Source organism: Rattus rattus, chromosome 9 (assembly GCF_011064425.1).
Source record: "Rattus rattus isolate New Zealand chromosome 9, Rrattus_CSIRO_v1, whole genome shotgun sequence".
Classification (NCBI taxonomy): Eukaryota; Metazoa; Chordata; class Mammalia; order Rodentia; family Muridae; genus Rattus; species Rattus rattus.
Window position 1 is genome coordinate 87,767,978 of NC_046162.1, and position 22,350 is coordinate 87,790,327.

Here is a 22,350-nt window from a genome sequence, read left to right on the forward strand (position 1 = left end):
CTTTTCACTTTTTGGTACTTTTATTGTGATTAAAACTAGGCTTAGAGTCATAGAGGGTTCCCGACTTCAGTTCACCAGCTTTACAGTGGTGTGAAGGTGATAGACATTCAGGGGAACCTGTACTTTGAATTTTACATTTTGATTCTCCCCCAGCAATATATATTGTATGATACTTTCTTGTGATACTGAGCAGTGGAGTGAACAGGAAGTAGCTCACAGCTAACCCTGCAATCACGGAGTTACAAACTCAGTACCCTGCTCTATCCAGCATTGCTCAATGATGATGGTGGGAAGGTTAGGGGATTAAATGCATTAGACATGACAGTTTCAACTTATGATGGTATATTGGAATGTAACCATGTGATAGTTAATTTTGATGGTCAGTTTGGTGCCCTTATAATGGCCCGGGACACAAACTTCTGGGCATACCTATAAGAGTATATCGAGAGACTTAAATGAGGAGAGGATCTATTCTTCATGTGGATGACATGAGCTGCGATCCTGGAATGAGTTCAGAATAGAGGTGAGGATGAGAAATACGTATCTGAGAATCGTTATCATCAGGCTGCAACCATGACTCTTAAAGATACCAGAAAGGGGGCTGGAGGGATGGCTCAGGGGTTTCAAGTGCTGGCTGGGCTTCCAGAAAACCTGGGTTCAATTCCCAGCACCCACTCCAGTTCTAGGGTGTCTATTGCCATCTTCTGGCCTCTGCTGTTATCTCATGTACCTGGTGCACAGAGATGCATGCAGGCAAAAACAAAAACAAAACAAAAAACAAACAAACAAACAAAAATCCATGCACTTTTAAAAAAGATACCAGAAAGATAGAAAGATGCCGGTAGAGTTGGAACTGTCGATCTACCAAATTCAAATCATCCTCAGCAGCCATGATCAAAGAATCTAAAAGGAAAGGGCCAGTTCACACACCTACCACGACGACGCTAGCAATCACTACAGGAAAAACACCTTGCAGTGAAGGTTCTAAGGCATGGGATCATTTTCAGATGAGAATCTGTGAGCAACGCATTGACTGACCCAGTCCATGAGCCACTCATTGATTTAGACAGTCCTGAGATCATTAAGTGATTACTTCCATCAGCATTGAGCGGGGAGCAGAGGCTGAAGTTACTATCGTGGCTGCCTGAGTCGACTATTTTAATAAATTGACCTAATCAGTTAAGAAAAAAAAAGAAGCCTGAATGTTGGAAACTTGTTTAGAAACTGAAAAGAAGCTAAAAATTCACCAATGGAGACTGAGGATGGGTAATCGGGGAGGTCAAAGAGGCGTGTCTCAGCACCCAAGCAGGAGGAGGAAAAATTTCAAGTATATTGAAAAGCGATCGGTATACTGTTGCAGTAGAGAGGCAGGGATGAAAGTCCGACTGAAGGCAAGCAGGAGAGAACGGAAAGGGACCGAGTGTATTGTGGTTGGTTTTGATGGCATCTTGCCACAAATTAGAATCACCTGAGCAGGAAGCCCCTCCTAAGAACTGTCCCGATGGCCTTGATGGACCTGGGAAGACTCACCTTGACTGTGGGCACCTTCTGGGAACAGCACAGATGAACCGGTGCATCAGGAGGAAGAGCATCCAGCCTTTGGCCTCCCTTTGGCCTCGAATCAATTGTTGTCCTGTTGTTTCAGCTTCTGATTTGTTGTCAATACCAGAAGCTGTTTGTACGTTTTCATCCTGGACTTGGGTCGGTGACTTTCCAGGGCCCTTCTGAGCTTAGCCCACATCCGACTGAGCCGCTGCAGGTCGCTCCTCCCCTCAGTGAGAGATAGCCCCTTTGGGACTACTACCAAGGCACCCCATCTTAAGTAACTCCCCGCTTCTCGGCTCTCAGGTGTTGTTCCTATTTTAAAGCTGACTTCATAAATTCTTTAACTAATGTATTCATCCCATTGGTTCTGTTCCTCTAGAGAACCCTTACTAATTCAAGGAGGAATTGCAAATGGAGACAGTTCAGAGTGTGGCTGTAAGGAAAAGAAGTGAAATAAGACCAGCGTTCTGTGCTGGAAGGGACTCAGGAATGGAGTGAGGAGAGGGATTCTCTGTTTTAACGAACAAGGGACTGCTGAGGACTTGTCTTTTTTTTTTTTTTTTTTTTTTTTGAGACATGGTTTCTCTGTGTAGCCCTGGCTGTCCTGGAACTCACTGAATTTCAGTCAATTCCATCTGAGTCCATGCCTCCTGAATGCTGGGATTAAAGGTGTGTGTCACCACAGCCTGGTCTAGTTTCTATTTTCTTTTTTTTTTTTTTTTTTTTCCGGAGCTCGGGACCGAACCCAGGGCCTTGCGCTCGCTAGGCAAGCGCTCTACCGCTGAGCTAAATCCCCAACCCCTAGTTTCTATTTTCTTTTCTTTCTTTCTTTTTTTTTTTTTTAAATTTATGTGAGCACACTGTAGCCATCTTCAGACACACCAGAAGAGGGCATCGGATCCTGTTACAGATGGTTGTGAATCACCCTGTGGTTGCTGGGAATTGAACTCAGGACCTCTGGAAAAGCAGTCAGTGCTCTTAACCACTGAGCCATCTCTCCAGCCCTAGTTTCTATTTTCTCAAAGCAGCATATTTATTCTCTGAGGATGAGGAGAGTAAATGTGACAGAAGCTTGAAAAGTAGAGAACATTGAATTTATATCTTTTTTTCCCTTCCTACGTAAGGTATCTTCATCTTCATTTGGGAGTTAGTATTCTAGTCAGATTAAAAATGTGAAAGCTCCTTTATATCTTATGTTGGACATTTTATAAAATGCTCTTCCTTCCTTCCTTCCTTCCTTCCTTCCTTTCTTCCTTCCTTCTTGACAGGATTTTACTCTGAAGCTCAGGCTGGCCTGGAACTCACTGTGTAGACAAGGCTTACTTCAAATTTGTGGCAATCCTCTTGGTTATGCCTCCCAAGTACCGAGGTCTTAGGAGTGTGCTACTATGCCTGGATAAAAATATTTTTTTCTAGTACTTAGGAAATACTGGGTGTAGAGGGATTTCAATCCAGTAACAGGGCTACTCTGGCTGGAATACAGACACTCCCTTAGCACATAGCTTTAATCTCAAACAATAAAGGAAAAGTTAGTTTACAGAAGGAGGCACCCATGTTGAAAGTGACGTCTTATCGAGAGGCAGACAAAGTGACAAATCAGAGAAAGATTTGACAGAACAAGATATGCCCAACTCTTGTGAAGACAGAGAGAAAAGAGGCTACTAAGAGAGCAGCACAAAGAGAGAAGAGAGAGGGCAGTTTAAGCTGGATAGTTGTATGGAGACAGGTTGCAGAGAGAGCGAGCTAGATAGAGGTAAAGACTGAACGAGCCAGAGAATGAGAATGAGCCAGAGATTATATTGCCAAAGTTAGTGTAAGGCCAAGCAGAACAATTCAGTCAGAAGCTGAAAGAAGCCACTTTGAATCAGTCAGCATGAAAAGTAGTTTTGAGCCAGAACAGTCAGAGTCCAGAAAGAAGTAGGAAGGGTGAGCTTATTCAGCACTAAGTCTCAGAGGCTGAAAACATTCTAGGCCTAGATAAGATTGTACAGATGCAGGGGTTGGGGATTTAGCTCAGTGGTAGAGCGCTTGCCTAGGAAGCGCAAGGCCCTGGGTTCGGTCCCCAGCTCCGAAAAAAAGAACCAAAAAAAAGATTGTACAGATGCTGGAAGCTTCCAGAACAATTATATCAGTCAAATAAGTCAAACAAAAGATACTTTTACAATTGGACATAAACAGTTCTTAAGGGTCAATGGTAGAGGACTGACCTAAAATGTACAGGCCTTGGTTCAATCCCTAGCACCATACATACTCATAAAAGATTCTGCCAGGACAAGGAGAGGGCTTAGCATGTAAAAGTGTTAACTGTGTACAAGCCTGGCGACCTGTGTTTGATCCCTGGAACTGATGTAAAAGGCTGAATGCATGGGCTAGCCTGGAGTACGCTGCTCAGTGGAAGAAGCAACAGGTGAGAGCATGACTATGAAGGTGGAAGGTGAGAACTGACTCCCCAGAGTTGTCCTCCAACCTCCACATGTGCACTGTGGCGCATACATGCCCATGCTCACACATGCAACAAATAATTCTTAAAAAAAACTGTCCAAGAGAGTATTAAGTAGAAATGCTACCACTTAAATGTGTATAAGTGACTTTTATAAAGTTATGAAAACATTTACTCTAGAAAAAATATATTTGGAAAACTAAAAAAAGCCCCTGGTCTGTATTCTTACCATCCAAATCTAATCATACTCTTAGAGTCCTCTACCTACCTACCTACCTCCTTCTTTACCTACCTACCTACCTACCTACCTACCTACCTACCTACCTACCTACCTACCTACCTACCTACCTACCTACCTACCTACCTACCTACCTACCTACCTACCTACCTACCTACCTACCTACCTACCTACCTACCTACCTACCTACCTACCTACCTACCTACCTACTTACCTACCTACCTACCTACTTACCTACCTACCTACCTACCTTCTACCTACCTACCTACCTACCTACCTACCTACCTACCTACCTACCTACCTACCTATCAACTTATTGTTTCAGTTTTTAAAAAATTTGTTCTATGTATATGGCTGTTTTGCCTGCATGCCTGCTGCCTCCCTCAGAGGCCAGATGAGGGCATCAAATCCCTTGGTTGTAAGTTCCTACTTGGTGCTGGGAATTAAAATCAGGTCCTCTGCAGGAGCAGCAAGTGTTTTCCAGCCCTTATGTATTTATTTTTGTGGTCCTGGGAATCAAAGAATGGAGAATCTCAGTCATGCTACACATGCACTGTATCAACCAAGCTACATTTCAACTATGGGGTTTCCCCTTTAATTGCCAACATTTTTAAAAAAAGAAAAGTTGTGATCATGTTTTACATACAGTGTACAATGGGTTATTCTGTACTTATCGGTTATCCCTGTAAATATTTTCCATGTTACTACATAGTTTTTATAACCATCGAATAGCTGGGCCGTTATTTGCTGAAGAATATCCCATTGTGCTGGACATTTAGGTTAACAATTATTAGTTATTCTATATAATTATTTTGAAAAATTCATTGTGTGCCTACCTTTTGATCAGCTACTCCTATTTTTGAGCCGTGTAACTTAGAGAGTAGTTCTGGATTGGCTTTTCATTTTGCCTATGGTCATACTGTTAAAACAGATTCTTTCCCTAATTTTGCTAATTATATGTTAGATTTGAAGTTATACAAGGAAACAATGTGTGTCCTGGCTGATTCCAGCTTTGAATAGAATTGTAATTTGAGAATCTGTATTCCATGAAATATTATGTGTTTTAATAGGTTGGTCCGAGGATTGGTTCTGGACCATGGTGCCCGTCACCCAAGGATGAAGAAGCAGGTGCAAGATGCGTACATCCTCATTTGCAATGTGTCACTAGAGTATGAAAAAACGTGCGTGCCAATTGTCTTCGTAATATTTGAAATTCCCTTAACATTTCCTTGCTGTAATTTATTTTTATTTTTAATTATGTGCTTGCATCTGTGTGTGGGTATGTGCATGAGTGACGGTGTCCAAAGAGGCCCAGAAGAGGGCACTGATCCCCTGGAGCTGATGCTGTGAGTCATTTGACATGGGTGCTGGGAACTGAACTCAGATCCCCTTAGCTTGAGCCATCTCTCTAACCCTATTTTTTTTAATTATTATTTCCATCTCCCCCGCCCCCGCCAACACCTCCTTCTTTCACCCACATCTCTGTAGTCCAGGAATGTCTCAAACATGCAATCCTCCTGCCTCAGTCTCCTGACTATTGGGATTACAAGTATGAGCCCTCATGCCCAGCTTTCTTTTCTCTGAATGTGTTTAATAATCTTTTTCTTTCCTACTCCCACCTTTACTAACTTTTCCTGTTTGTTTGTTTGTTTGTGTTTATTTTCTTGAGAAAGGGACTTGTATTGCCCTGGGTGGCTTCAAACTTGTGAACCTCTTGCTTTAACCTCCATACCTGGTTTACTAACTTGTTCTTATTAATCCTTCAGAGAAGTGAGCTCTGGTTTCTTTTATAAGACTGTAGAAGAGAAAGAGAAATTGGTAAAAGCTGAAAGAAAATTTATTGAAGATAGAGTGCAGAAAATAATAGACCTAAAGCAGAAAGTCTGTGCTGAGTCCAATAAAGGATTTGTTGTCATTAATCAAAAGGTGAGAGAGAAGCGGGCAGCTCAAGGGCTTGCCACTGTACCTCAGCATTTCTGTGTGACCTGTTGACCCTCAGCAACCCTACAGCACTTTCAGGGAGCATGGGGAGGAGACTCTTTTCATCCTAATGATGCTCTTTTGCACTGCATCAACGTTTGTAAGGGAAGGTAGAGCTGCCGAATTCTTCCTCAAGACCAGGAGTGCTCATCACCGTGCTCTCTATCACCACAGCTCTGAGGGAAAGGACATTTCCCTTAAGGATAATGTCTTGATGACAGGTCTGGACTGGTGGCTCTGCAGTGAAGCACGTGCAGTGCTCGTGCGGATCTGAGTTCAGTTCTCAGCACTCACGTGGTTGTGTAGCTCACAGCAACCTGGGGCTGCAGCTCCGGGGGACCTCATGCCTTCAGGCCTCCACATACCTGCACTCAGGTGCACATACCCATTTACAGACATACTGTACACACGTCTCTTTAAAGAAAGGAATGTTTTGAAATGTTAACTGTAATGATTTCTACTAAACATCAGTATTTGAGTATTCTTTTATAATTTGGTGTGATTAGAATATGAAATATACGCGAATCACTTGTGTGTAGCAAAACATGATAGTTGTCTTGAAGAAAGCCTTTGTGTAACTGGATTTTGAGCTAAACTAGCTACCTTTTCATGGAAATCTACTTTTGGTTAAAAGAAGGACCAACAGATAAACTATAGTTATTTAAAGCAGGTTGTTCATTGGATTTCTTTTCCTGAAAAACAACCCTACCATTCCGAGGAAGACGCCTCACAGAGTGTGCTGCCAACAGTGACACGAGCTCAGCTCAATGAACCAGGACTCTCTAATGACAGAAAACCATACAGTTTTACAAAATCAGGCATGAATACATAGCCCAATTAAAATATAAGAACCCCATAAAATGTTTTCCTTTTTTATGTATGTTTAGGAGTGCATGTCTGAAACTGGAGCTGCAGGCAGTACTGAGCAACTCACACGGGTGCTGGGAACTGAACCTGGGTCCTCTGGAAAGATCAGCAAGGGCCCTTAACCACTGACCCATCTCTCTAGCCCCTGTCTTTATGATCTGACTCAGATACGACCCGATACATAGCTTAGGCTGACATGGAACTCACTGTGCAGTCTGTATTGGCCTGGGACTTTGGACCTCCCTTGCTTCGGCCTCCTGCGTGCTGGGATTCCAGGTGTGTGCCGCCATGCCGGCACGGATTCTTCTTGCATTTTAAGAATGGGAAGTGGTGTTGAGACAGAAACACTTGAGGAGTATTGGCTTACATTTTTAGAGGTTAGGAGTAGAGCTCAGTGGTAGAGCACTTGCCTGGTGTAAAACAAAAGCCACATAACTTCTGTGTTAACTTGACTACAGGGCATCGATCCGGTTTCCTTAGAAATGCTTGCAAAGCATAACATCGTGGCTCTTCGCAGGGCGAAAAGAAGGAATCTGGAGAGGTGAGTGCAGGCTGCGTCTGGGGTGCTTCCGCTGTGCGTCTGACGTGCTTTCCGCTGTGCGTCTGGGGTGCTTCCGCTGCTCCTGCTGCTGCTGTCCTTTTTGTTTGTAATCCCAGGCATTGACCCCAAAGCTTTCGGAGTTTTGCTTTAAAAAAAAAAAAAAAACAATTATTGGACATGGTGGCGCATGAGTTTAATCCAAGCACTGGGGATGCAGAGGCAGGGGGATCTCTGAGTTTTGAGAGTTCGAGGCCAGCATGGTCTACATTGTGAGTTCCAGGGCAGCCAGGACTATGCAGAGAAACCCTGTTTTTGAAAAAAAAAAAAAAAATCAAAACTAAACAAATTAAACAACCCTTCCCCCAAACAATTTCTCTTCCTGTGTATTTGTGTGTGTTTGTTCGTGTGTGTGTGTGTGTGTGTGTGTGTGTGTGTGTGTGTGCTCCCAGGGGCCAGAAGAAGGTGCTGCATCCTCCGGTAGTTGTAAGTCACCTGATTTGGGTGCTAGAACCTCATATTCTCTGGGAGGGCAATGAGTGTTAATCACTGAGCCTTCTCTTCAGTCCCCCTCCTATGAGTTTTTGACAGATTAAATTTCAGTCATCTCATGTATATTCCGTGTAGCTCATAATAAACACTTCTGAGCAAGGTATCAGAAAGTTCTAAATTTTGTTGTTAATGTTAATAAGCAATTGTGCTATCTAAAACCAAGCCTAGGCCAGAGACTCAGCACTAAAGAGCACTTGCTTCCCTTCTCAAGTGCTAGGGTTCTGGATTCTAGCACCCACACGACAGCTCACGACTGTCCAGTACTCCAGTTCCAGGGGCTCTGACACACTCCTCTTGCTTCACAGGACACCACATACCACATTGTACATATCCAGACATGTAGGCAAAACACTCGTATGCATAAAATAAACTCTTTTAAAAACATTCAATTCATAAGCTTGTTCTACAAAGGGAGATTTTCATTTAAAAAAGTTTTTAATCTTGCTTAAAACTTGCTCTGCGAGTGTGAAACCCTGCGTTCTGATTCTAAGAACCCACATGAAAACCAGTTCCAGCAGCACTGAATGCCTGCACCCCAGCACTGGGAGTTCCTGCTCATCCTCTAGGTGAAACCTGAGCTTTGCGTTTAGTGAGAGACCTGCCTCAGAAACATAAGACAGAGAATTGACTGAGAAAAGACATCCTGATGTGAACCTCTGCCCACCTATGCATTGGTGACTGTACCCTCATGCACATGGGCACACACACACTACCACACTGTATGGTCTCACTTGCATTGGAATTTAAAAACTACTGAATCGGGGTTGGGGATTTAGCTCAGTGATAGAGCGCTTGCCTAGCAAGGGCAAGGCCCTGGGTTCGGTCCCCAGCTCCAAAAAAAACAAAAACAAAAACAAAAAACAAACAAACAAACAAAAAAAACCAAACTACTGAATCTCCAGATATGAGAATGATAGTTCTAGCGGGTTGGACTGTTAGGGAAGATGAAGAGTTTGGGAGATATTGGTCAAAGGATTTGTTATATGGCATGGTGACTGCTGTTAATAATTTTGTCTGTTTTTGAGACAGGATCTCAGATGCAGTCCTGGCTTGCCTAGAATTCATTATATAGACCAGGCTGGCTTTGAACTCACAGGGATCCCCCTGCTTCTGCTTCCTTAGTGCTTGGATTAAAGGCCTGCAAACTACTCTGCCCGGACTCTGTGTATTATTAAAAATTACTAAAACAAACAAACAAAAAACCAAACCTAGTTCTAAGCGTTCTTGCCATAAAAATGGTAACTATTTATCATACTGTACCTGGCAAACACATACCATTTCATTTGTCTGCTCCCACACAGACAATGCTGCATCATGAGTCTGTGTTAGATACGCTTCATTCTTACGACGTCAGCTTTAGCTGGGCAGGGTGGCTCATAGATGGTCCCCATACTTAAGAGGCTGAGGTGGGAGCATCACTATAAGTTTGAGGCCAGATCATGCCAAAAAAATTAGCTTTATGTTTTCCATAACCAAAGCAAGAGTGGCATAATGTGATTCCAGGCTTTCCCTTGCTTGTGGAGGATTGGCTGTAAACTCCCTTGAAGACCTGAGTGAAGAATGCTTGGGGCACGCTGGCCTTGTATTTGAGTACACATTGGTGAGTATTTCTGTGAATAGCAGTTATAACTTGATTCCTAAACCCTTTTTTTTGGCATTTTATACCTTTTAATTTATATTTTGCATCTTGAGGTCTGACAGGACAGAGTTTACAGTTTTACCTAAATGCTAAGAGTTTTGCTCTGTGTCCCAGGCTGGTATTGAACTGTCTCTGTAACCCAAACTCCTCAAATGGTGGGATACTTTAACCACTTTAAAATACTTGATAAAAAATTCACATGAAGATTGGATTCTAATAGAAAATAGATTTGAATTTGATGATGACATTGTTATTTTATAGGAGTGTGATTATATAATGAATCAAAAGTTATAGTGTGTGTGTTTGTGTGTGTGTGTGTGTGTGTGTGTGTGTGTGTGTGAGAGAGACTGGGGATCTAAGATCTAAGTCAGGAACTCATGCCTGCTAGGTAAAGTGTTCTATCACCCATAGCCCTAAGCTACCCCAGACCTTAAAGTTACATCTTTTCTTGTCATTGGTTAGGGCGAAGAAAAGTTCACTTTTATTGAGGACTGTGTAAACCCTCTCTCTGTTACCTTGTTGGTCAAAGGACCAAATAAGCACACGCTCATACAGATCAAGGATGCCTTAAGAGATGGACTTCGTGCGGTCAAAAATGCTATTGAAGATGGTAAGCAAGCTCTTTCCGTGGTGGGTATGAACCCCGTGCTTCTTAAGTAGCAATAAGTCTGCCATGCTATGTATAGGATTTTAAGGTTCAAGGACTATTCTTCCTTTTCACTTTAGACTGATTTTCCTTTGAATCCCTTAAGAGTAAAGATAAGATAGACTGCCTCTCTTAAGAGATGACAATGGAGCTGAGGTAGCCATCTTGCTCTCGCTGCATGCTGGTGTTGGGGGACTCTCCCCGCTGCAAATTTACCAACAGCATGAATCAAGAAAAGCTAGTCAAACTTCTAGCTCAGGTCCTGATGGGGGGGAAGGGGACAGCTCGCAGGAAGAAGGTGGTGGTGCATAGGACAGCTACTGCTGATGACAAAAAAACTTCAGAGTTCACTAAAGAAACTGGCTGCGAACAATATAGCGGGTATTAAAGAGGTGGACATGATTGAAGACGATGGAACAGTTATTCATTTCAACAATCCCAAAGTCCAAGCTTCCCTCTCTGCTAACACCTTTGCAATTACTGGTCATACAGAAGTCAAACCAATCACAGAAATGCTTCCTGGAAAAGTCAGCTTGGTGCTGACAGCTTAATGAGCCATAGAAAGTTAGCTGAACAGTTCCCACGACAAGTGTTGGATAGGAAAGCACCCAAACCAGAAGTCATTGAGGAAGAGGATGATGATGTTCCAGATCTTGTAGGAAATTTTGATGAAGCATCAAAAAATGAAACCAACTAAAATCCTCTGGGTTTTGGAAGTTGGCATGGACTAGATTTAACAGTCAGCGCTGTTGTTCCAAAGTTTTACAGACACAGAGGACATCACCTGTTATTAGCTCCGTAATATAAATATTAATGATGCTATTTGCACAGCATTTCTTGGTCATTGGATTTTGCATTTTGCACTTCTTCCCAGGATCGATTCTTTTGGTCAAAATAGGAATTATTGGTACAGTTTGAGGGTGGTTTTTGTTTTTATGTGTGTGTGGGGTACCTTTTGGTGTGTATGCATATATATTTGTGTGGGTGTGTGTACACAGTGGACAGCAGAGTGGATAACAGTTATGTCTATCCTATTCCTTCCCCCAATAGAAATAAAGCAAATCTTTACATTAAAAAAAAAAACAAACAGATGACAACCACTTAATATATGTTAATTTTTAAATTTAGGAATTTACTTTTAAAACCGTGAGAGCTCTTAGAGCTTGGAACTTGCTCCTTTGCCTCAGGTGTATTGTAATTGCAAGAAAGATTAGGAAGGAATGCTAATATTTTAAATTTACTGACAATTTGTAACCTGCTTGTGTCTAAACGGAGGTAAGGGAGGTAATTCCATAGGAGTGTCCCTTTGATATAGAGTAACAGGTACATGAAAGGACGCTGAACGTCAGCATTAGGGAAATGGGAATGGAAAGCGCATGGAGATGTTGCCTTACGTAATACAGAAGCTCAATGTAAGTGTCCTTCAGCAGATATCAAGAAGCTGGAAACACCACGGCGATGCTGCTGGGGGACAGGTGGCTGGACCGTACAGCGGTTCTGTCTTTTAGTTTGGATGAGCCTCCACACGCTGATTGCTGCCGTGGCTGTACTAGCTCATATCACTGCCAGAGTTTAAGGGTTCATTTCCCCACGTCCTTAGCCACGTTTGTTATCATTTGACGAGACCTTCTGATGGCGGCGGGGGCAGTGTGGCTGTAGTTTGAGTTTGCATTGCAGTATGGATAAGGGCGGTAAACATTTTCATGGAATTCTTGGCTATTTGTATTGTTTGGAGATGGTCTATTTATCTCTTTAGTGATGGAGTTGTTCGTTGGTTTAGAGCCCTTTGTGTATTCTGGGTATTAAGTCCCAGCAGAGGAATAACTAAGAAAGTCCTTCTCCCATTCTTAGCCTGCTCTACTGTTTTCTCTGCTGTACAGAAGCTTTTAAATCTCACACAGGGACACCAGGCTTTGCTATTTGGTTGGGCTTTGGGAAGCATATTTAGAAAGAGTCACCTGCTCCTGTTTTATTTATTTGTTTATTTATTTCTTTATTTTTTGAATCTCTTTCTGGCCTCACAGAGATCCACTTGCTTCTGCCTCCTGAGTTCTGGGATCAAAGATGTGTACCAGTATTTTTGACATATGCCTGTATCTTGAAGAGTTTTTTTTTTCCCCTAGTGGCTTTGAAGTTCTAGGTCTTAATATTAATGTTAAAGTCTTTGGTTTATTTTGAGTTAATTTTGCTACATGGTGAGAGATAAGATCTAATTTTATTCCTCTACATACATATATCTAGGTTTCTCAGCATGATTGTTGAACAGGTTGTCCTTCCTCCAACTGTAGTTTTTCGGTATCTCTATTAAAAAGCCTGTGACCACAGCAGTGTGGGTTTATTAAAGGATCCTCTGTTCCATTCCATTAGCCTGTGTGTCTGGTTTTGTGCCAATACGAAAAAAAAAATTCCTAAGTTGAGAGCACCAAACTATTGCCAGTGAGTGAAATATGATTTGATGCATTTTAAAAAAGCTTTATTTATTTTATTTATGTGGGTACACTGTACCTGTCTTCAGACACACCAGAAGAAGGCATCAGATCCCATTACAGATGGTTGTGAGCCATTATGAGGTTTCTGGGAATTGAACTCAGGACCTCTGGAAGAGCAGTCAGTGCTCTTAACCGCTGAGTCATCTCTCCAGCCCCTACTGCATGTGTTTTGTAAAGTAAAAATTTAGTTTTATTACAGCTCAGTCATACTCCCTTAGCATGCATTGACTGTAGATGTTTCCTGCTACAGTAGAGGGATGAGATTGTTGCAAGGGCATGGTAGGACCCACAGACCCTAAACTGTTAGAAGGCTTAATTTCCCCCCAGTACTTGGGATTGAATCGAGCAGTCTCCCTGCCCCTGGATAATTAAGAATTGTATTCGTGTGTGTGAGAGCGAGTGAGGATGTGCTCGTGTCTTGGTGCATACATGGAGGTCAAAGGACAACTTCAGGAGGTGGCTCTCTCCGTCCACTCTGGGTTCTGGGGATTAAATTGAGTGCTTTTCTGCACTGAGTCGTCCTGCTGGCTCTTTGCTGGGCTATTGCATGAAGTTTATCAATACTGATCTAAGTTGTTTAATATAGCTGTAAGAATGCATTTGCCACCCCCCCTTTTTTTGGGGGACAGGGCCTGGAACTCATAACGATGTGGTCCAGGCTGGCCTTGAAGTCATAACGATCCCCCATCTGAGCTTCCTTGGGAGGGATCACAGGTGTGAGCTCTGTCATTTTGATTTCCCTGTTTCCACTCTGATCTCTCTTATTTCCATCCCCTCACTTACACTGGGTGTTGTTTGCCCCCTCTCTGGTTCCTTAAGAAGGAAGTTCAGGTTGCTGGCTTTACAACTTTGTTCTTTTCTGAGGTAGGTGCTAATATCCTGCAACTTCATGTTGTGCTTTCACGAGGAATGGGCTGGGAGTTCTCAGAGGTGCGCTACTGTCTGTGCTCAGATGCGTGGGGTAGGAGGTGCACACGACTATTTGCACAGTTTAAGTCTTTATACCTCTCCCGTGCAAATATTATTTTGAGTATATTGCTTCTTAGGAAGGAGCTTTTCCAAAATGGGATGAGATGTATACTCAGCTTCTAGATGACCAACTCCTTCAGGGTTTGTGCCATGAAGTGTCTCAGAGAGGGGAGAAGGGAGTGAGAAGTGCTGAACTGAGAAGCAGTCGATTTTATATTGTTTTGCTGTAACTGTAAGTAATTCTGGAGCAAGTTTATTGATCATCAGCATGTTCAAAGCATTATCACATTATACAAGCAGGACTGGGAATATATCGTTGAGTGGTAGAGCCCGTGTCTATCATGAACAAGGCCGAGGTCTAATATTCAGTACACAACTACCCAAAACTCTACAATCAGATGTAAAGTTCTTATCTAGCTGTGAAAATTGATGTATGTTAACACAAAGCACTCGGCTAAAAGACACGTACTTTTTCTTGGGTACCAGTTTAGATTCTGTTCCAATATAGAAAACAGATACTTGGCTGGGTCCTAAGAATTTTGTACCAAAACCCCTGGCCATATCACTTGCCCCAGTCCTCTCTCCATTTTAATAGATTTTCACTCATCCAGAGTCAGGAAAGGTCCTAAGAGTCACACTTTCAAATTGATTAAACACACACACACACACACACACACACACACACACACACACACAATTTTGCACTGTTTTAATTCCCTTTAAAAGAAACCATATAGCGTGGTTTCCAGATGTACATAACAGTATAATCACTCTCCAAAGCATAATGAAACCATGATACACAAGCCATCGTCCCCACCAAAGACATTCACAGGCTGACATTAGACTTGATCAGGGACATTCAGGGTGGCATGGCTCTGTGCATTGCTTCACTTAAACAGAAGTGTGGACACGTCCTGGATGTCACTGTTGAACTGCTGTGGTGAGACAGGAGCAGTGGTCCAGAACTGTTCCCTCCTGCCTTGGCCCCAGCAAACGTCGGAGAGTTCTTGTATGTTCACTGTACAAGGTACTGTGTTCCATAAGTGCATTTCTCCCTCCCTGCCTCCCCCTTCCTACTAATCCTCTCTGCTCCCCCAGCCAGTGCTACTTAGACTTTTATGTCATACGTGAGGCAGGATGAAAGTCAGGGAAAATGATGGGGATCTGGGAAGGAAAGGGAGCCACTTTCCCTGGGGTCTACTTAAAGCTAGAGTTCCAGCTCTGTTAACAACACTCACTGTGAAGGTTACCTTTCTTTCTTTCTTCTCTCTCTCTCTCTCTCTCTCTCTCTCTCTCTCTCTCTCTCTCTCTCTCTCTCTTTCTTTCTTTCCATCTAGTGGAGATTCAAATAAGAAAGTTTAAATAGCGGGAAACCATGCCTGAAGCCTAAGTATAGGTGACCTTTTCCCATTCTATCTGTAAACCTGAAATTTTCTAGGACTCGTCTAAGAATCTCCACAAAGACATGTCCTAACCTTTTTGTGTAGCCCTTGTGGCTCATGATTTTGTCTTTATTAGATTATAATCCTATCCAAAAGGCACCTCTGGAGCCACCCTATAATCTCACTTATCTATTGTAAAGAGCGTGGAGGGGCTGGAAAGATGATGAGTTCAGTCTCAGGATCCTCATGTGGATGTAGAGCTCTGACTCCCTAACATTGTCTTCTGACCTCCAGTGAACTCTGCAGCATGCGTGCAACCCCCCCCATAAATAAATAAATGTAATAAAGAAAAAGAAGGAAAGGTTTTGAGAGCAATCACTAAGAGCTATAATTTTAGAGCCTCTGAGACAGGTAAGCAGGGCTGGCTCCTGAGAAGCCCAGGTCTGTTTTTCCCTAGCACCTCTCCTTCTATTGGTCCCATGCTTAAACTTTCCCCATTAACCTTTCACATGCATTTATCATTATGTGAGTGTTATATTTATGGGCCTATGTATGTCATGATGTGTGCAGGGTGATCAGAGATCGACTTCAGAACTTGCTCTCTCCTCCCACCATGGGAGCTCTGAGAACCGAACTCAGGTTGTTAGGCATGGCAGCAAGGACTGTATTCTAGTGCACTCCTTTGTTTCTGTGATAAACATCGTGTCCAAAAGCAACTCGGGGAGAAAGGGTTTATTTCATCTTACAGGATGGTAATCCATTGAGGAAGGCCAGTGCAGAAATTCCAGGTGGGGACCTGATGGAGAAACCACTGGGGAGCCATGCTGCTTACCGAGCTGCTCCCAGGCCAAACAAAACAAAACAAAACAAAATAACAACAACACCACAACCCCCCAACCACATTAGACTCCCTCTCCCACCAGGATGAATGGTGTCCAGTGCTAGCGAGGATATAAATGTGTTTGCTCACGTGGCAGATCTACTTTAATCTTTTGAGGACCTCCACTACCAGTTTATAACAGTGCATACAATTTCCTTTTGCCCAGATCCTACCTAGCATTTGATATTGGTTTTCTTAATGAGTATCAGTCTTCTTGGCATGAGATGGAATCTAATGTGCTTTATTGGGGGTTGTTGTGAGTTTTTGTTTGTTTTGTTTTCATTTGTTTGTTTTTCTTGAACGTGACCCTGGCTGTCCCTCTGTAGACCATACTAGCCTTGAACTCAGAGATCCCCCTGCCTCTGTCTCCTGAGTGCTAGGATCACCCAGCTTACCTATACTTTTATCTTAAAGCATTTTCCCTCAAATACTTTCAGAGTTCCAGGTCTTACATAAGGTATTTGATCTATTTGGAACTGATTTTTGTAAAGACAAGAGAGAGAGAGATTAGTTTTATATTTCTACATGTCAACATTCAGTTTCCCCTGTCTCATTTGCTCAAGAGGCTGTCTTTTCCCCCCAAAAGATATTTTTTTGGCTCTTTTGCCAAAAAGCCAGTGGCTGTAGCTATGTGAATTTATATCTTGGTCTTCTCTGTCTTGATTTATGTGTCTGTTTTGTGCCAGCACTATGCTGGCTCTGTTATTATGGTTCTTTAATATAACTTTAAGTCAGATATGTTGATACCTACAACATTCTTCTTCTTGCTCAGGATTGCTTCAGCCAGCTTTGTGCTCCCATAAGAATTTTTAGATTTTTTTTGGAAGGGATGAACATTCTGGAAATGTTCATGTGAAACCATGACTACTTCCATAGAGATCACGGAAATAGAGCAGATTCTCATGTGCAGACATTCCTAGTTGACCTGGACTTTTCACATCGTTTGCCATTTGAACAATAAAAGCTGCTGTTATTGACTGTAGACAGTCTGGTCTACAGTGTGGGTTCTAGGACATCCAGGATCACAAAGAAAAACTGTATAAAAAACAGGAGGAGGAGGAGGGAGGAGGGAGAAGAAGAAGAAGAGAAGGAAGAGAAAGAGAAGGAGGAGGAAGAAGAGGAGGAGGAAGAGGAGGAAGAAGAGAAAGAAGAGGAGAAAGAGGAGGAGAAAGAGGAGGAAGAGGAGGAGGAAAAGGAAGGGGAGGAAGAGGCTGGGCTGGGATTTAGCTCAGCAGTAGAGAGCTAGCTTGGGAGTGAGCAGGGGCACAGCTGGCAGTTGTACCTACCTAGCTTGTATGAGACCATGGAATGCAACCATGATCACAGAAATACACACACACACACACACACACACACACACACACACACACACTCATATATTTAACTAAAAACATAAAAGACCCACATCCCTTCACTCATATCCTCAGGTTGTCCAAAAAGTCCCAAGTCCCATACAAGCCCCACATGATGCTCAGAATCTGTGTAGGAGTGGCTTGGCTCTGCCATTTTGGATCAAGTGTTTCTATGTGAAGATGCCATGGGAACTGAGTTGTACTCAGATGCCTCGAGGGTTCTGGGTGATGTTGAGGATCTTCTCAGTGTCTCCTCTATCAGTGAGGTGGCTCAGGTGCCCGTGTCACTCATGCTCTCCAACCACTACTGCCAAGTCTATGGCCAACTTGGTCAAGAGCCTCTGGGCGGTGCTGGGAGTAATACTGATACCTCGCCCAGGTCAGGAGCACACCCATTGCAGACAGCTCCCTCTTTAGGGCCTTCAGAAGGTCGTCCGTCTCTTCCTGGTCAGTTATGACAGTGGCAGTTGAGGGGCGGGGCACAGAGCAGGATTAAGGGTCATAGGTTGGATTAGTTCAGTGTCTGCAAGGGGTGCCAGCTGTAGTCATCTGAGCTACTGGCTTCTAGGGGGACTCCCAAGACACCTAGGGAGTTCAAGTTGGAAGGAGACATCTAACATTAGCAGAATGGTGTCGGCCTGCTCCAACCTGTCGTGGACAGGCACACTGCACACTGTCCTGCTCCAGCAACCCTGCACCTTCCCTGAACCTGTCTACACTCCTTAGCAATGCTGGGAACTGTGGCTAGATCCACAGGCGTCTTCCTCGTATCACAGCTGATGGTCCTCCCCAGCTCTCAGGACACAGTGGGCACAGGCTTTGAACTGAGGTTCACCGGGTTGTTCTTGTGTGCATGCAGTGTCCTTCACTGATTACAACATGGGCCCCTGAACAGACCTGCTGCCTCTGAGTGCCTGGGTTGCCCTATGGATCAGATCTGCCAGCTTCTCTACTGTGGCCAGGCTGAGTGAGCTTCCTGTGGATAAACGGCCCTCTGGTGAACTCTCAGGTCTCAGCTGGCTGTTGAGTTGCCCAGAGTCTCACCATGGCCCAGACCTCCGTGTGCACAGAACCCCTTGCAATCCTCACCCATGAAACGGGGGCCTCCCTTGGCAAAGAGGTGAGCCATGTGGTCAGCACAGCCTGGCTTCTGTGAGGCCAGTGTACTGCCAGAGTCCACAGCCCCTTCTACATGGACTTACAACTGTGGCCTTAAGATTCTTTCTCTATTTCTCTATTTCTGTGTGTAATGGTGCTGGAGTTTTGATGAATGCATTGAATGTGTAGACCGCTATTGGTACTGTAACAATTCTCACGTTATTTCCTTCAATCCATGAGCATAAGTAGTCTTTCCAGCTAGTGTCATCGTTGGTTTCTTCAGTGTTGACAGTTTTCATCTCGAGGGCCTTTCAGCTCTTTGATCAGGTTTATTTCAAGGTACTTTCTTTTTGAGCCAACTGTGGACGGGATCGGTTCCTAATTTCCTTCTCAGCATGTTTGTTATTGGGGAAAGGAAGGTACTGATGGTTCTTGTCATTCGTTTTGTACCCTGGCTCTTTGCTGATGTGTTTACCTATTTATGAAAGGGGAATCTGTAGGGCCTCATGTACAGAATCATCTGTAAATAAGGGCACTTTGACTATTCCTTATTTATATCCCCTTCCTTTTCTTCTTTTGTTTACTGCTCTAGCTAAGAATAAAAGTGAAGAACATGCCCAGATTCTAATGGAGATGCCTTGAATTTCCCACATTTAGTATAATGTTGGTTAAAGTTTGTTATATAGCCTCTATTATGTTATGCTGGGATATGTGTTCTTTTTATGCCTGGTTTCTTCAGTGTTTCTGCCATGAAAGGGATATTGGCTTTTATCAAAAGCCTTTTCTGCGTCTACTGAATTTATCATGTGATACCCTTAGCATATTCTTATTGCAAAGGATTGCTTTGGCTGTCTGGAGTCTTTTAAAAACTATTTTATATGTGTGAGTGTTTTGCTTGTATGTCTGTCTATGCATCAAATGTGTGCAGTGCCTTCAGAGGCCAGAAGAGGGCACCAGATACCTTGGGACTGGAGTTACAGATGGCTATGGCTGCCTTATGTGTGCTATGGATCAAAACCAGGTCCCCTGGAAGAGCAGCAGTGCTCTTAACTACTGAACTCTCTCAGTAGTGCCTATCTGGGGTATTTTATGTTTTCACAGGACTTTTAAGATTTTGCTTTTATTTTTATGAAAAATGGTGCTGGGATTTTGACGAGAATCTAAATTGAATCTGTAAATTACTTTTTGTAGGACAGCCATTTTACCCTTTGAATCCATAAGCATGGGAAGTTTTCCTATCTTCTGGTGTTCTCCTCAATGGTGTTTTAAAACATACATTATGGAGATCTTTTATTTCCTTCCTTAATGCCTATTCCAAGGTATTTCATTTTATTTTTTGAAACTAATTTGAATGATACTGCTTCCTTGGTGTTTTCTATCAGTGTATAGACAGGGTGCTTGTTTTGTATCATCTCATCTTGCTGAAAGTGTTTATCAGATGTAAGAATTTTATGGTATATAGTATCATGTCACCTGCAAATAAGGATATTTTGGACTATTCTTTTATGTTTGTTTGTTTTCAAAACAGAGTTTCTCTGTGTAGCCCTGCATGTCCTGGAACTCACTATGTAGATGAGGCTGGATTCAAACTCACAGAGATCTGCCTGCCTTTGCCTCCTGAGTGCCCGAGGAGATTTAAGCAGATGCCACCACCCCTGACTTGCAAATGAGGCTCCTTTGACCTCTTTTCCGATGTATCTCTTTTATTTCCTTCTCTTGCCTTATTACATGGTCCAGCTAAACCTTCAAGCTCTGTGTCTTATTCCTGGCCTTAGTGGAGGTGTTTTGCGTTTTCTTGTTTTGCATGATGTTGGCAGGAGGCTTATTGTATACGGCCTTTGTGCTGAGACGTACTCCTTCTAGTCCTAGTCTCTTCAGTGCTTTGTCAGACTTTGAAATTTGTCAGATTCAGTGCTTGAAAAGATAAGAGATTTTGTCACAGGCTTTTCCTGCATCTGTCGAAATGATCATGTGATTTCTGGTCTTGTCTATTTATAAGCTGTATTACATTCATTGTTATAGGTATTAAACTATCCCTGCATCTCTGGAATGAAGAAACTTGATCATGAAGAGAGGTTTGTTTTGTTTTGTTTTGTTTTGATGTATTCAATTCAGTTTGCAAGTGTTTTATTGCAAGTTTTTACTTCTATGTTCATAGGACAGATTGGCCTCTAATTTTCTTTCATGTATGTAGTTTTTTCTGGCTTTTGGTATGGGGCAGTACTGGCATCGTGTGCTGTGAGTTTAGGAGCATTCCCATATTTTCCATTTTATGAAATAGTCCAGGAAGGATTGTTGTTAGTTCTTTTGTATACAAAGGCCACTGACTTTATTAATCTAAAAGTCTTTTTGAGGACAGTAACTGTTTTTGACCAAAAAAGAAAGGAGCCAAAAGGCATCCGACAGATAGATGGTGAAGGGAGAGAGAAGGGGCCAGTAATCCATTCAGGAAGGCTGGTAACTGTTGCCATGGAACTGCAGGGGTGTGGGGGGAGGCATGCAAGGGCGAGAACCCTAGAAAGGTTGAAATGCTGAGGAGAGACCTCCCAGAAGACCCTCGAGTACAAAGGAGGCAAGGGTGACAACAGCAATCTTTCCCTTCTTGTAGGACAGGGAGGAGCCCACCCTGCTGCAGACATTGGGGACTCTATGCTGTGGCTGGAAGGCTGAGGGGTCCTCCGGGAACATTACAGGATGGCATCACACCTTTCTCGAAGGCACCCCAGGGAGTCCCTGGACTGCTTGGCATTGGCACGGGAGATGTCGTTCAGCCATTCTTGGAAGAGGTCTTCATCTTTCTTTAGCAGAAGTGGCCAAGGACCACATAAGCAGTGTCAAAGCCCTTTCCTCCAGCTTCTTGCCTAGGACTTCACCAATCCTGGCCAAGCTCCTCACTGTTTGCCCCTTCCCCGCAACCCTGTGGGCTCTGCCACAAAGCCTTTGATGCTGCCATCTTGATCAGGCTTAACCAGCTCTGGTAACGGCTCATTTCTACGTCACTTTCATTGCTTATAGGACTATTCAAATTGCTTATCTCAGATTGTTTTTGGTAGACCACATGTTTCTACAAAGTCATCCATTTTTCTTAGGTGTTCCAATTTAGTGGAATGTACTTTTTCAAGGTTTGTCCTTAGGACTTCCTGAATTCTATTGGCATTTGTTATAATATCCCCTCTCTCCCCTTAAATTAGTGTTGTTTTCACTGTATCTCATAGTTTTGGTATGTTATGTCTTCATTTTCCTTCAACCCTAAAACATATTTCTTTTCTGATTTCATCAGTAACACAGTTGTTCAATCTCCATGAAGTAGCTTTTGTTTGTTTGTTTTGTGGTTGGTATTTTGGCTTCACTTCATTGTGGTCAGACAGGATATAAGAAGTTGTTTCAGGTTTCCTCTATTTGTTGAGACTTGCTTCTTGTCCTATGCTATGATGTACTTTAGGGAAAGTTCTATGGGCTAGAAGAGCATGTATTCTGCAGTATTTGTGTGGAATACTTGGTAGACGTCTGCTAGGTTCATTTGACCTAAGATATTGAATTCAGATGTTTCTCTGTTCATGTTTCATTGGGACAGCCTGTCTATTGATGAGATTGGGGTACCGCCATCCCTCAGTTCCCTTGACTCGGATTCATCTGTGTCTTGACCTCTGGCAGTGCTGCGTGCACTCCAGTGTACATATGTTCACAACAGTAGTATTGTCTTATTAGAATGTTCACTTAGACAGTATGAAGTAA

The 22,350-nt window shown here is 43.0% G+C and overlaps 1 protein-coding gene and 1 pseudogene across 1 annotated transcript in view; both read left to right on the forward strand.

Annotated features, from left to right (window-relative positions):
- Window positions 1-22,350, forward strand: part of Cct6b (chaperonin containing TCP1 subunit 6B) — a 45,494-nt gene that overhangs the window by 18,066 nt on the left and 5,078 nt on the right. Inside the window, exons 6-10 of the mRNA XM_032912700.1 lie at window positions 5,294-5,404; window positions 5,990-6,149; window positions 7,529-7,611; window positions 9,664-9,760; window positions 10,262-10,409. Of these exons, the coding sequence (XP_032768591.1) occupies window positions 5,294-5,404; window positions 5,990-6,149; window positions 7,529-7,611; window positions 9,664-9,760; window positions 10,262-10,409 (599 nt within the window). The remainder of the gene's footprint in view (window positions 1-5,293; window positions 5,405-5,989; window positions 6,150-7,528; window positions 7,612-9,663; window positions 9,761-10,261; window positions 10,410-22,350) is intronic.
- On the forward strand, window positions 10,654-11,142 carry LOC116909203 (annotated as a pseudogene).